The sequence below is a fragment of the Natator depressus genome, chromosome 2, assembly GCF_965152275.1.
Source record: "Natator depressus isolate rNatDep1 chromosome 2, rNatDep2.hap1, whole genome shotgun sequence".
In the NCBI taxonomy this organism is placed as follows: domain Eukaryota; kingdom Metazoa; phylum Chordata; order Testudines; family Cheloniidae; genus Natator; species Natator depressus.
Genome location: NC_134235.1, coordinates 102258503 through 102272926, shown reverse-complemented (window position 1 = coordinate 102272926; position 14424 = coordinate 102258503). Strand labels below are relative to the sequence as shown.

At 41.8% G+C, this 14424-nt stretch overlaps 1 protein-coding gene across 2 annotated transcripts; it reads right to left on the bottom strand.

Annotated features, from left to right (window-relative positions):
• Window positions 1-839: 839 nt before the first annotated feature.
• On the bottom strand, window positions 840-12106 carry LOC141982550 (putative 2-ketogluconate reductase). Of its 2 annotated transcripts, none has more exons than XM_074944750.1 (7): window positions 11887-12106; window positions 11151-11366; window positions 8699-9083; window positions 7391-7562; window positions 4597-4775; window positions 1967-2063; window positions 840-1214 (listed from the first exon to the last, which is right to left on the bottom strand). In XM_074944750.1, the coding sequence occupies exons 2-7, from the start codon at window positions 11346-11348 to the stop codon at window positions 1058-1060; spliced, it is 1188 nt and encodes a 395-aa protein (XP_074800851.1). In that variant the 5' UTR covers window positions 11349-11366; window positions 11887-12106; the 3' UTR covers window positions 840-1057. The 2 variants fall into 2 exon arrangements, with proteins under 2 accessions (XP_074800851.1, XP_074800850.1); XM_074944749.1 differs by having other exon boundaries at window positions 843-1214; window positions 8699-9086; window positions 11887-12105.
• Window positions 12107-14424: the final 2318 nt, after the last annotated feature.

The following is a 14424-nucleotide window of genomic DNA, read 5'->3' as shown; positions in this document are numbered from 1 at the left end:
CACAAGTACTCCTTTACTTTTTACATAAAGTAAAAACTATTTCCCCATGCTAATTTTTTTCCTCCCGCTGTTACTCACACCTTCTTGTCAACTGTTTGAAATGGGCCATCCTGATTACCACTACAAAAGGGTTTTTTTCTTCTGCAAATAATAGCCCACCTTAATTAATTGGTCTCGTTACAGTTGGTATGGCAACACCCATTTTTTCATGTTCTCTGTGTATATATATCTTCCTACTGTATTTTCCACTGCATGTATCCGATGAAGTGGGTTTTAGCCCACGAAAGCTTATGCTCAAATAAATTTGTTAGTCTCTAAGGTGCCACAAGTACTCCTCGTTTTTTTTTGCTGATACAGACTAACACGGCTACCACTCTGAAATTTGCTGAATATGATTATCCAATTTGTATGCATGTATCATTTCTGAACCTAAAGTTAGGAATATTGACTATGCAACAATTACAACTGTGTCTTCATATGTGGGAGACACCCACCAGACAACAGGCCATCAGCTATGATGGGCCATTAGGAAGAAACAATAAGAGTTTGAAGATACGAATCTGTCTCCTTCCTAAGAGGCTTCCTGGGACGTAGCTATGACACTACAAGATCACCTGGTACTAACACCATCTTTGACTTCTACTAATTTTTCACTAAAAGCAGAGGGAGGTCAATATTACTTCTGATTTTCTTATGTTATTCATAAAGAGCAGCTAGTGTGCCCCTTTCCCCCACGTTAGGATGCAGCAAGTATGAGGATAAGTATGCAGCGTGTATTTGGTGAAAGAGTAGATTGAAAACATCAGAGAGTTGTCTGCAACTGCTCATCTAAGAGCCTTTGAACAATTGACTTTATTAGTTCATTATTATTCAAATGATCACATGACTGGAGTGCAATGATACAGAATAGCCACTAGGTGGCAACATAAATGTGACAGCAGTATAGGAACATCTTCACTTGTCACTATTAATCATTGCACTGCAAAGTTACTTTATGATTCAGTAGAATAAAGTCCGTTCACAGATATGCCATTTTGTATTTATGTTTTCTGACATGTCACTGAGGGATTACTTCACTAGGAATGGGGAGACCATTAAGAACAGCCTGTATATTTGCTACTGCTTCTTCTGTCATCATACGGGTGGCTTGGACTGTAGCAGTTCCAATGTGAGGAGTTATGATAATGTTCTTTAATTGTAATAATGGATGATCTCTGTAAGAAAAAGAAAGGACAGAATAATTAGAGGAGAATTTTACATTTCTACAGCCATGTTCATTCTAACAGAAAAGGGCAGAAGTAACTGGCAAAGTCTTGCATGTGAGAAAGAGGTACCATGATGCACAGAGGGTTGCACAGAACAGCAAGGAGCAAATTTGCCCACTTCTTCTCCTGCATGGGCCTTCATGTCAGTCAGGCTGCTACAGAGCTGCAATACATGAGAATAAGGATCTAATTTGCCAGTTGCTTGTGCATAACAGCCTGAAGATTTGACCTCAAGCAGGTTACATAGGGTTATGAGATAGCAACTGTGAAAAAAACAGGACAGGGGGTGGGAGTTAATAGGTGCCTATATAAGAAAAAGTCCCCAAAAATGGGACTGTCCCTTTAAAAAACGGGATGGATGGCCACCCTAAGCTTACAGGAATTTGTAAATGACATGCACACAGACTTTACAAATTTGGACATAAGCAACTGGCCTCTGGCCCCTGAGAGAGTCAGGAACAGAATCAGGATTGGAACTCAGGAGTTCCTGGCACCTAGTCTTGTGCCCAGTAAACCGGAACGCATCTCTCCTGCAAAAATATGCAAACACCTATGGAAAATGTGATTTGGATTTGATTTGAAGACAGTGTCTAATATATTCCCAGAATTTTGAAGGGATGCTGAAGAATTTAAGAATGTTTTCCAGTATTAATCTGTAATGCAAATAATTTCTGATAAACAGAAAGAAAACAGTTTTCTACCTTGGCAGAGGTTCAGGGTATGTCACATCCAAAGCTGCAGCTTTAATAATCCCATTTTGGAGAGCATCCACCAGTGCATCATGATCAACTACTGCACCTGCATTAAAATGATAGTATCTTATTGGCATATCCAGATAAGGTACAGAAAAAAACTAATCTCCATGTAAGTTCCCTATCTTTAACTGAGAGGAGAGGTCTCATAATGCAATTTAATACACTATTGGATTTATATCTCATTATAAAAACAAGACCGCCTTCTAGTAATGGTTAACCAAACAAAGCAAAGAATGAATTTTTTTTTTTTATTAGCAAGACAGCATGGTCCAGTGGACAGAGCACTGGAATAGGATTCAGGAGTCTTGGTTCTATTCCTGGTTATGCCATTGACCTGCTCTGTGATCTTAGGTGAGTCACTTTACCTCTCTGTGCCTCTATATCTTCTTCACTCCTTTACCTAGTTGTCTATTGAGACTGAAATCTCTTTGGGACAGGAACTGTCTCTTACAGATTTATATAGCTTTGAAAGCCAGAAGGGACCACTGGGATCATCTGGTCTGACCTCCCACATAACACGGGCCATAGCACTTCCCTGAATTAATTCCTGTTTGAAATTGAGTGGATCTTTTAGAAAAACATCCAATTTTGATTTAAAAATTTCCACCACAGCCCTTCGTAAGTTGTTCCATTGGTTAATTATCCTCATTGTTAAAACTTTTCACCTTATTTCCAAGTCTGAATTTGTCTAGCTTCACTTCCAGCCATTCCTTTCTCTGCTTGTTTGAAGAGCCCATTATCAAATATTAGTTCCCCATGTAGGTATTTATAGACTGTAATCAAGCCACCCCTTAACCTTCTTTTTGTTAAGGGAAACAGTTTGAACTACTTGAGTCTATCGCTATAAGGCACGTTTTCTAATCCTTTAATCATTCTCGTGGCTCTTCTCTGAAACCGCTTCAATTTATCAACATCCTTCTTGAATTTCGGATACTAGAACTGGACACAGTATTCCAGCAGCAGTTGCTTCAGTACCGAGGTAAACTAACCTCTCTCCTCCTCCTGGAGCTTCCCCTGTTTGTGTCTCTAGGATCACATTAGCCCTTTTGCCACAGAGTTGCATAGGGAGCTCATGCTCATGGGGCTAAGCCCCCGTAAGAGAATCAGAGTTTTCCACACATGGAATCTGCCGCACTCTACATCACCCCAACTCCCCCAACCAAACGGTGCTGAAGTCACCTTTCCCTGATCCAGTCTAAACTCTCCGGGTTTTCTTCTCTGCATCCCATAGTCCCCTTTCCCTGTAGCTCTTGGACAGAAGCCATGAGAGCGAAGGGGTCACTGTCTTATGTATTTGTGTGGTGCCAAAGGGGCCCCAGCCTCACTTAGGACCTCTACATGTTACTGTAATACAAATTATAATGACACAATTTAGTACAGAAATTCTACTGTACTAGATAACACTCTCATTGGGCAGTGGGCTGTCCTTGCGTTCAGTTCATCATGAAGATATTTGTACATTTTTCTTAGATGAAATAACCCTGAGTTAAAATGAGAGGTGCTGGACACTCACTGAGCCTCCACAACTCCTGTTGAAAGTACAGTTGCCAACCCTCCAGGATTGTCCTGCAGTCTCCATGAATTAAAAATTAATCTTGAATAAAAGATTATGACCTGTGCTGAAACCTCCAGAAATACGTCCAACCAAAATTGGCAACCCTAGTTGAGAGGCATAACAGCATGGCTTGCCCCTTAAGGGCTGGAGGCCTGAAGCCAGCTAATCTTGATTACTGAAAGAAATGCTGTAGCCCATCTGTGCCGCATTGACAGCCTTGATGGGGCCTGATGGAGGACAGCTGAGTCACTGGAACTGGGGGAGCCAAGGGACCATGGCCCCCCACTTTTAAACAAAAGAAACATAAGCACAGAATTTATGTCCCCTGCAGATTTTTTCCTTCCACAAAATAATAGATTCTGCTGGGGAGACGCTGCAATTACACTGTTTGCCCACCAGAGCAGCCAGCCAGGGAGAGAGAGGGGGCACTTTTGTGAGGAAACCCGGATGGGTTTTGAGCCTAAAAGTTTGGGCCTAAAGGCCAGTGACAGAAGGCTGAGCTCTAGCTAGGAAGAGCTGGAGGATGGGTTGTGAGAGCAGACTGGGACAGAAGAAGAGCTCTGGGTGTTAGAAAAGACACCAAAACTAAGTATGGCCTCTTGTATGGTGATGGACTGTATATGGGACCCTGAGGTCCCATATACACTATTTGTGTGATTAAACTGACCCCAGGCAGGGGTGATGGTAACCCAGAGAGAAGCCTGTGTGCAGTCCTTCAGGGGGCCTGAAGAGCGGGAAACAGAAGCAGGGTATTGCGGGTAGCCTCTGGCCAGGAAGGAGTGGTCAGGAGGCAGCCAACCCTGTGATAAGAGGTAAATGGGAGCTGTGGATGTTCAGCACTAATCAGCATTTGGTCTATAATTCATTATTTATTATTAGTTAAGTGCCAGCTATCCTGTGTACTGAACAAAGCATGGAGGAAGTCACAGACCTTGGCTGAGAGAGCTTCTTGATGCAAATAGACAACATTCAACTCTACTTTAACTATAAAACCGCAACCAGTGCTTCCATAACACCCTACCTCTGCAGATGTTAATAAGAGTAGCAGTGGGTTTCATCAGCTCTAACTCCCTTTTCCCAATCAATTTGTGCGTCTGAGGTGTCAGGTTCACGATCAGCATCACAAAGTCAGATTGCTGGAGCAAGTCTTCCATCTTTTCACAGTAGTGGGCACCAACAGCCTGTTCCTCCTCTTCTTTTCTGAGGCAGAAAGACCAGAATTATCTTTTATTGGTTAAAAAAAAGAAAACCACTTTCTGCTGCTGCTACTACGCCACCCCCATGGACGACTGGAAAGAGTGCATAGTTGCTATGAACCAATGTCTCTGCTGTTACAGAAATATAAAATGGGGAACAGTGCCACAGAAAGAACTGGGTGACTCCTACAATCCTATTTGGATTGGCCTTCAGTGAGGACTCTGGTGGGGAGGGGAAGTGAGAGAGGTGAATACATTAATCCAAGGGGCATTGAGGGAGAAACTAAAAGAAATGACATTTCATTGAGATCAATACTAAGCATGTTCCTATATTGATTATACTTATTTCCTAGTAGAACTTCAGTGAAAAAACAGGAATAGAAGCACCTCAGTGACCGCTTCTGTGTTTGTTAGTGGCAAATATGCTTTGTTCATGAATGTGTTCTCATGAGTACTTATGTGGCCTCTTAAGCCACTCCATCAGGGGCTCGTTCACCTGCACATCTACCAATGTGATATATGCCATCATGTGCCAGCAATGCCCCTCTGCCATGTACATTGGCCAGACTGGACAGTCTCTGTGCAAAAGAATAAATGGACACAAATCTGACATCAGGAATCATAACATTCAAAAAACGGTAGGACAACACTTCAACCTCTCTGGCCACTCAGTAAAAGATTTAAGGGTGGCAATTTTGCAACAGAAAAGCTTCAAAAACAGACTCCAAGAAACTGCTGAGCTTGAATTAATATGCAAACTAGATACCATTAACTTGGGTTTGAATAGAGACTGGGAATGGCTGGGTCATTACACATATTGAATCTATTTCCTGATGTTAAGTATCATCACACCTTCTTGTCAACTGTCTAAATGGGCCATCTTGATTATCACTACAAAAGTTGTTTTTTTCTCCTGCTGATAATAGCTCATCTTAATTAATTAGCCTCTGACAGTTTGTATGGCAACTTCCACCTTCTCTGTATGTATGTGTATATATCTATATCTTCTTATTATATGTTCCATTCTATGCATCTGATGAAGTGGGCTGTAGCGAAAGCTTATGCTCTAATAAGTTTGTTACTCTAAGGTGCCACAAGTACTCCTGTTATTCTTAAGGGAGAGTGTATAATGCAATGTGAGAGGATAGCAGATGAGCCATTTCTTGAAACGATTAGAACTTTTCAGTGGTGCTATAAGAATTTACCACGTTAAAGTGTGCTCAAAACTCAATTACGTGATACACTAATAAACATGCTTTTAATTTATATATTTTAACATCAAGAATTATTTGAACTATGCTATCACCATCAATCATTTTCTCTCTTATTACCCCGCTATAAGGCAAAAAACTGAGCTCCTTATTCAGTTTGTACTTGGTCCTTGTTAATGGGAATTTTGCCTGTGTAAGTACACGGAGAGTAAGGAGTTCAGGATTTGGCCCACATATTGGAAATAGCTGCAGGGTATAAAATATAAAAGTGATATGCAATATATACTGACTAGCATGTGTATGTGCCACGGCCTTCTCTAAAAGGAAAGTCAGAACTTCTCAAAAAGACAAGATTATCACCCTCTACGTATACTTGATTCTGCTTTAGTGCAGGGGGCTGGAATAGAATACTAGATCCCTTCAAGTATTCTTCCCTTCAAGCCCTACGTTTCTATGATTCTAGTGGCTGGTTAGAAGATTTAAACTCTACAGTGAAGATTCTCCTTTAGCTGAAATGGGAGCGCTCTTCAGTTCTTTCTGATGCTGCCTGTGTTCAGTTCAACCGTGAGGTCTTTTTCTGCTCTAGGATTCATTACAGGTGCTAAAAGAGACACTGAACGAAGACAATTTGAGAGGTCACTGCAGACAGGAACATTAGCCTCTGGAGTTGAAGATTGCTGTAGCACAAAGAAGGCCCTGTAATTTCAATGTCACCTTTTATATTACATTTCCTGGTTCTAACATGCATTTTGCTAATTAAATCCACTTCCTGCTGCTGCAACATGGGAGTAACAATGAAAGGAGTTTATTTATCCATAAAAACAGCAAGGTAGTTTGCAAGTTTGCATTTCTTTTAACAAAATTGCTGCAACCCCCACCAGAATGGGCAGAGTGGAGGTGAGGGGAACCCACTTTGTAAAGGAGCTATGTATTGCTGACCCTTTTTCTCCTGATATAGATATTTAAATAGTGCTTAAAAATCATGCTGAATATATGATACTAACCTGTTCCATTGTTCTTGGCCAAAATTTTCAAACTTGGCTGCCAAAAGTTAGGCACCTAAATTCATATGTAAGCATGTAAATAAATAAGTGACCTGATTTTCAAAAGTGCTGACTACTCACAGCTCCCTCTGAAATCAATGGGAACTGTGGTTGCTCAGGATGTTTGAAAACCAGAGTGCTCATTTAAGTATCTAAATATGGATTTAGGCACCTAACTTGTGGCAGACAAATTTGAAAATTCTGACCGCTGACAATGAAGGGAATTCTCACTGGAATGAGGGAAGGAGGATTTGGCATAAACTGGGGAAGAGGTTCTTTGGGCAGGTTTTGCAACAAAAAGATGTATAACTTTTAAAAGAATCAAAAATATAATCTGCTCTAGTTCACATCAGATGCACTTTCACCTCTGGTTCCTGTTGTGGTACAGAATTTTCATATCAAAAGCTTTGGCCCTCTTGGCCACCTTATACCCAATGCTGCCCATGCCGATGATACCGAGAGTAGCCCCAGTGACTTCATCTGCCAGCCAGTCGGCAGCAAAATGCTCAGTCTGTGGAGAAACTGCAATCTGACAACCTAAAAATAAAAAATGCTGAGTGAGAAATGGATTCTTGTTGGATGAATTCTTCCCTGTTTGTAATATCCTCTTTGAAGCTTGAAAATAACTTCTCTTTCCCTCTCAGTTCAGACATTTCCATTAGATAAACCTTGATTTTCTATAAGGTTGTATCCCACTATTCTCCTCAGGGAGGTACCAATACATAGGTGAAGTAGTGGAGTTTTTTTACAGGATGGGTGGTGTGAGATTTGGAAACAGATTTGGAGATTAGGTAACAGGACAGAATCGGCTGCATTGCAGAGGCCAGCTCAACAGGGGCTCTCTGCAAACTGTTGTGATGGGGACTTGGGGCAAAGGTGGGATGAGGGAAGTGTTGCACAGTGCCCAGGGCATGGGAGAACTGCTGTGTTTCAGTGGGATTCCTTCCTCTTAGCCTCCACAGACACTCTCCCCTCCACTAGGACACAGCTTGTTGCTTCAGCTATGCACTGTGCCAAAACAAGTTGCCCCTTAGAGAGAGCACAAGCTAACACAGGCAACACAGTTAGCATCATCAGCAATTCTAATGTTATTCTGGGAACAGGGTTTATTAATTTGAGTTCTTTGCTGTAGGAGGAGTGCAAAGCAAAGTAATTCAGAGGATTTCATAGCAAATCACTTTCTCTGGTGATGGAGACCCAAGGCCTGATGTCCACTGCCTTACACCCTTGTGTAGTCTTTTACACTGATGCAAAGGGGGTACTAATGAGTGAAGAATTTTCATTTGCTTGCATTTTGCATTCACTTGGGACAGTTGTAAATAACTACATAAAGTGCAGGCAGTGGAGAGTTAGAGTGCAAATTCTGGTCCAAACAGTAGGCCTTGTACAGTATATAAATCAAATCAAAGGCAGTTTTAAGCACCTAACTTAGACAGATGCCTTAATTCTGTTGCCACTGCCTTCAGTAGAAGCTGGATTGGGCTCAGAATGTCAAAAACAATATAGAAAAAGAAGAACCACTTGAAAAACTGAATCTTTGCAGCTTTTCTTCCTGTAAAGATTCTTAAACATTATTTCAACCAGATAATCTGTGACAGAATAAAAATAAAATATGCCAGAAATGTAGCTGATGTGATTTATGGAAATATCAGCAAAGGAATTTAAAAAGTTACCTTCCACTAGCCTTCTGGCAGATGCCAGCATCAAGGCCATCCCAATGTCTGCTGTGGAGTCAGAAACAGCATGTGGAGTATTGGTCACTTTAACTCCAAAGCTAGAAACCAATTTCAAGTCCAGGTGATCCACTCCTACCCCAGAGTTTGCAATCACCTTTAAGTGAGGTAGGCTCTGGAGGAGCTCCTGGTCAATGACTGGTCTGTGCTCATATATGAATACAGATTTGATCTTTTCACTCAAACTTTCTTTGTTTTTAAGAAATTCCTTCATAGTGATGAGGTGAAATTGTTTCTTCAAGAGTTCCACATGGCCTTCCAGCACACCACATACACCTCCTATTTCGAGGATCAAAAGACCAGGCCGCTCTTGCTTTGCCATAACCTGCTAAAAGGATTAAGAGAAATATGCCCTTGAATATGAGAAAATAACATTTTTGTAAAAATACCATTCAGTAGATATGATGGGGTATACGTACCCCACACTGGTCCAGCAGGGGTTACCCACCCGCTGTGGGCTGAGAAAGCCACACCCCCTCACCTCTGCTGGGCATGCTCTAACAAGAACCAAAGTATAAAAGGGAATAGTTCAGCTGAGTCTGGGCTGGCCACTGACAAGAGCAGACATGTGTTGCAGGCTCCAGCTGGGAGGCTCTCAGAGCTTGAGGATATAGAAACCAGTCAGGTTGAGACTCCAACAACTCTCCCGCCAATGCAGCGGAGAGGCAGCAGAGGCCGTGAGGCTACCAGCATTGGTAGGAAGTGGCACAGGGAACAGGACTGTATTAATGGGTGACCAAGTCTGATTATAGAAGTGCCGGTTCCCTAAGGCCCTGGGTCAGGACCCAGTGGAGAAGGGTTGTCCTGGGTCCCCCTACCCGGGCAGCTGACGCCCAGAGGGGTGAACTTTGCCACAGAAAGACAGCCTTACTGATTCCGCAATTGGGCAATACTACTCTGAGCTGTAGAGCTGCAACATAGACCCAGGCCACTTGGGCCGTCAAATATCCACTTGGATAACCCCCTGAAATCTGACACCCTGTGACAGGGTGTATCTACCCCACGACAGTAGGGATAATTAAAATCCACATTTGTAAATCTGTACTTAATGGAGCTACATACTTCCCTCAATTATACAATGTAAATCCAGAGTTACTAACTTGAAGTCAGTGGAGTTACTCTGGGTTTACACTGGCGTTAGGGCCTGATCCAGCTACCAGTGAAGTCAATGGGAATCATTCCAGTGACTTCAATGAGTACAGGATTAGGCCATGACAGATTAGGCCATCTGGCCTAGTGTCTGTAGGGGTGCTAAGAGGTGTAACTCTGAATTCTCCCTCATTTCCAGAGACATCACTCATTTTAGTCCCAAAGTTACTTCCATTCCACACAATTTGGCAGCCCCTCACTTTTATTCTTGAAAATTATTTATCTCAGTAATAAAAGATCAGGAAGAGAGATTATTTTAAAAAGTCATTTAAAGTTGTCTGTGTGACAATCTGTTGTCTGTTCCTCATTTCAGGTCTCTATGACACATTACATCTTGATTTGGATCCTGGCAGATTGAGAAGTATGCTAAAAAGAATCAGAGCCTGTAATCCTCAACAGGATTCTGACCAGTCCATGCCAGAAGCACAGGAGGCAAGGGGACATTCCTTGTGGATTTCCCCTCTTGCACATCCATGCAAGGATTATCCAGAATCTAGGCATGTAATAAGTTGGCTGCCCAAGTACATACTTATGGTCTCAGGAGTATGTACCTATGTTCCCATTCTGCTGCCTGTGCCTACACTACTATTTTTAGCGAGCTAGCCCACATGTGTTGCAATCGCACCTCCTGATTGCAGTGTAGGCATATACCCACAATGGTCCAGTTCACTGTTCCCCTGCACTTTGGGGAGTCATTGACACAAGAGCAAAGTGGGTGCAAAATGCTTCCCCTTTCTGATTTGACAGTACTTTACACCTACTTCGTACTGGTGTATAAAGAGCTACACAAGAATTGGAGAAATACTGAATGGGGCAACTCAAAGTACATAAAGTTAAGCATGTGCATAAATAATTTGCTGGATCAAAGTCACTTATCATGGGGCTACTTGAGAATATTTTGAGGTAAACTAGTGGCAGAATGGAGAGAGATTTACTGAGATACTGAACAACTTCTTTGCTTTCTGTTTGTGACAGACAGCTGGATGAGACACTGAGACATATGCTAAATACCAATAAAGGAAAAGGTTTGAAAACATCAAATAAAACTCTGAGCAATAGTATACAATATCAGCCATCATCTGAGGTATTATATGTCTAAACTGTTGCCTGACTATAACCCTGGAGCAAGGACTGTCTCTCTCTGTTTTGTTAGCCCATTGAGCACTTAAATAATATTAAAGTCAATAAATTAAAAATATTTAGGGGTCGTTTGTGCAGGGTAGAAGGCTCCCCCGATACTAACCTTGGTTTGGGGAGCACTTATTCCAGCTCTGCCAGTGCTGTTTGGGCCAGTCCTGTAGCTCCACCTGGAATTCATACTCCTCTTTGTCCCGTGATGCACATGACAAACAGCTGGATGAATAAGTCTACCAGCCAACCTTGGGCAGCCAGTGGCCAACTGAATAGCTTCTACCGAAGAGAATGCTTTAACGCTAAACATAATCTTTCAGTTGTCCACCTAAGTATGTTAAAGGTAAACGTGTCAAGGATATGGCTATTTTAATTTTGAACTAGTACCATCTGCTGTGTCCCCAACCCTCAGGATTTTATCACAAGCCTTGCAATATTTGATATTTTTCTTAAAGCCCCAACTACTCAAATCAATTGATTATGTGAAAAATGAAAGTGTTTCTAGCCCTCACAGCTACAAAGAAAAGCTTCAAAACATGACCCATAAAAGCTGAAGCACAATGCAAATCAAAATAATCAAAACATTATTTTTTAAAATTTCATTTTTTTAAAGATAAGCTTATGATTTTTTTGGTGGGGGCCTGACTCACAATTTTTGAATGAATAGGGTTAGCAATACTGCATCTGGAGTTTTAACAGGCTCACAGTATAACAGAAGTTTTTGTATTCAGTGAAGTAAACCTGCAGAATTCCTAACGGCTCTGCTTTCTGCTGACGTAAGTAAACAGAACAAATCTCTTTCACTGACATTCTTGAAACGAAAACTGATTATATAAATAATAAATAACCTGGTAGTTTCTATTGCTTTTTTCCTGACGCTGATCCTGGTGTAATTCTGTTTCACCACTTCTGGCACTGGCAATAGCTTAAACACAAAATCTCCTTATACAACTACTTCCAGATCTCTGCAGCACACACAGGTATGCACAATCATATGAAGTAATCCTTAATCCAAGGTCCCATAGCTGTCCTTACTCTGCCTGAATCCAACCCCACATAGCTAATGCGTTAGAGTATATATGCTTCCTGTGCAAATTTCAGTTGGCAGCGGCTGAGTACACTCACATGACTGTGAGCACTGCCAGCCATCTCTGCCAGGTCCACCCTTTATCAGAGAGACTCTGGACACTTCAGCAGGAACTGCCACATAGAGTGATAGTATCTGCCAGTCTCTACTTCATGCTCTTTGGCTTTCTGTGCAGCCTTCCTAAACAATGTCATCTTCCCTCCTCCCTGCTTCTGAAACTGAATTCTATGGGGCGGGGAATAGCAGATATTGTTAGAATGTTTTTAGTTCTCTGTGCGCAGCTACACACATTCTTGTGGCAATGGAATCTGATCCAGAATCCGTGCACTATTGTAGAACTGTGCTGCAAAATCTAAGTTTTTTTAAAATATGCTTCTAGTCCTAATGGTTGCAAAGATAACCTTCTGAGTATGAACCTTATGTAAACTAATGTAGTGATATCTGTGTGAGTGTGCAGAGAGACAAAATGAAATAATAACTCCAAGATAGATGTGGACTGTCCTAGTTATATCAATGATTGTGTTAACTCTGAAACCTAGTGATGCCAATTAATATGTCAACACTGCTAATAATTTAATTGCTGATTATTTCAATAAAAATATCTACCCAGGGTGTTTATCTATCCTTTGTGCAATCGCAGATATTGGGGCATCAGGCAGTGAGGTAGCTTGTTACAGCTAACATGAGAAACTAGGAGTTTAAACCCCCTCCACTCCTAAACTTCAAGTTACCTTCATGTCTGCTGTTAAAATTAAAACTGAATATTTTGGAGTGGCATAAAATAAATTGAATTTACTATTAAAATATATAATACACATAATAGTAGACTGGTTGTATTATTCATTGCCATTCATTAACATTTTCACATTTCATTCAGTAAAATCCTCACTGTTTTAATTTGCTTAGAGCTCATGCAGAATTCAGGACTAGAATGAAGCAGAAACCACTGGTTTTAGAGCAGAATTTATGTTGTTTGCTGACAAGTACACTAAGCCTTGATGATGTCCAAGAAAGTGGAGCAACTCTGTCAGGAGCTGGGCATTAGGAAGTTTTGTGGACAGATTTGTTCTGGGTTTATGGGCTTCTTGATTGCTGTTGCGATGAGCACTGGGAGACAAGGGAGGAGACTGATATTCACTTGCAATCCAGCTGGTTGAAATCTGTATGTGCCCCATGATTTTCACAAAGGGCTTTATAACTTTTTGTAGACTAGGGCAACAGCTAATAATAACTTTATCCTGGGGCTCGTGGTTTTCAATGCAAGGTCAATGACCAACAAAGTCATTAATTTAAACCGTGATTTAAACCTGTCTTTTTTGCTTGTTATTAAAGAAACCAGCAAGATAATTCAGATGGTTCTCTACTGGTGCAGCTTTCTCTGGTGAAAGACTTGGTTCAACATGAGACTAGAACGGGAGGAAAGGGAGAGTGGGTGTGCTCTTTGCATCCTACTGTTTCCAATTTTAAAGCTGGATTTGACTGAACATGTTCGGCTAAGATTAATTGGAGAACTTTGGTAGAGTAAAGGCTATCCTATTAATCCACAGGATTTCTGATCACACTCATTGATATAATGCCTGTACTAGTTTTGGATTCACCCAGTTATTCTTCTGCTTATTGCACCGTGCTGACGATGACTGTTTTATTATTTTTGGCTCTTACACTAACCATGATAGTATCTCATATGGCTTCTAGCTTGATTTATGTGAAAGCACATAATTTGAGAATCGACATAGGAAGTGTGGTAATTACATTCTTGTCATGGTTAGAGTACCCTCAGACTAGTGTCCTTGACCAGTGACTCATGTCTTGTCCTTGACCAAAACTGCCTGCTAAGAGCACAGAGAGTTTTCGATGTCCCTAAACCTGGCTGTGGCAGGGACTTGGTAAGTGTTTTTTCTAGTACATCATCTCATCTGCAAAAGTCTGGCTCAGCAGAACTGTTCCGTGGGAGGGTAAGCTTGGTACATCAGGACAGGCCCCACTTGGCAACAATCTCTTGTCACTGTGAATTTTCTACCCCTTAAGGCTTGACTGCAGCATGATGGGTTGGCTGCCATATCGAAGCGGGAGGAAGCCTCGCAGGAAGTGAGGACGTGCACGGTGCGGTACTCTCAAGCCCAGGGCCCAGCTCGGCCAGGAGCCCGTCTCTAGCTTCACCCAGCACCAGCTGCTTCAGAGGAAGGTGCAGGGCACCCCAAAGTGGGTGTGACACTAATGGCATCGCCTGGCCCTGGAGGCGCCTCATCCAGAGCCTGGTGGCAGCCAGCATTGGCTCCTGTCCTGAAGTGTGAGGCTC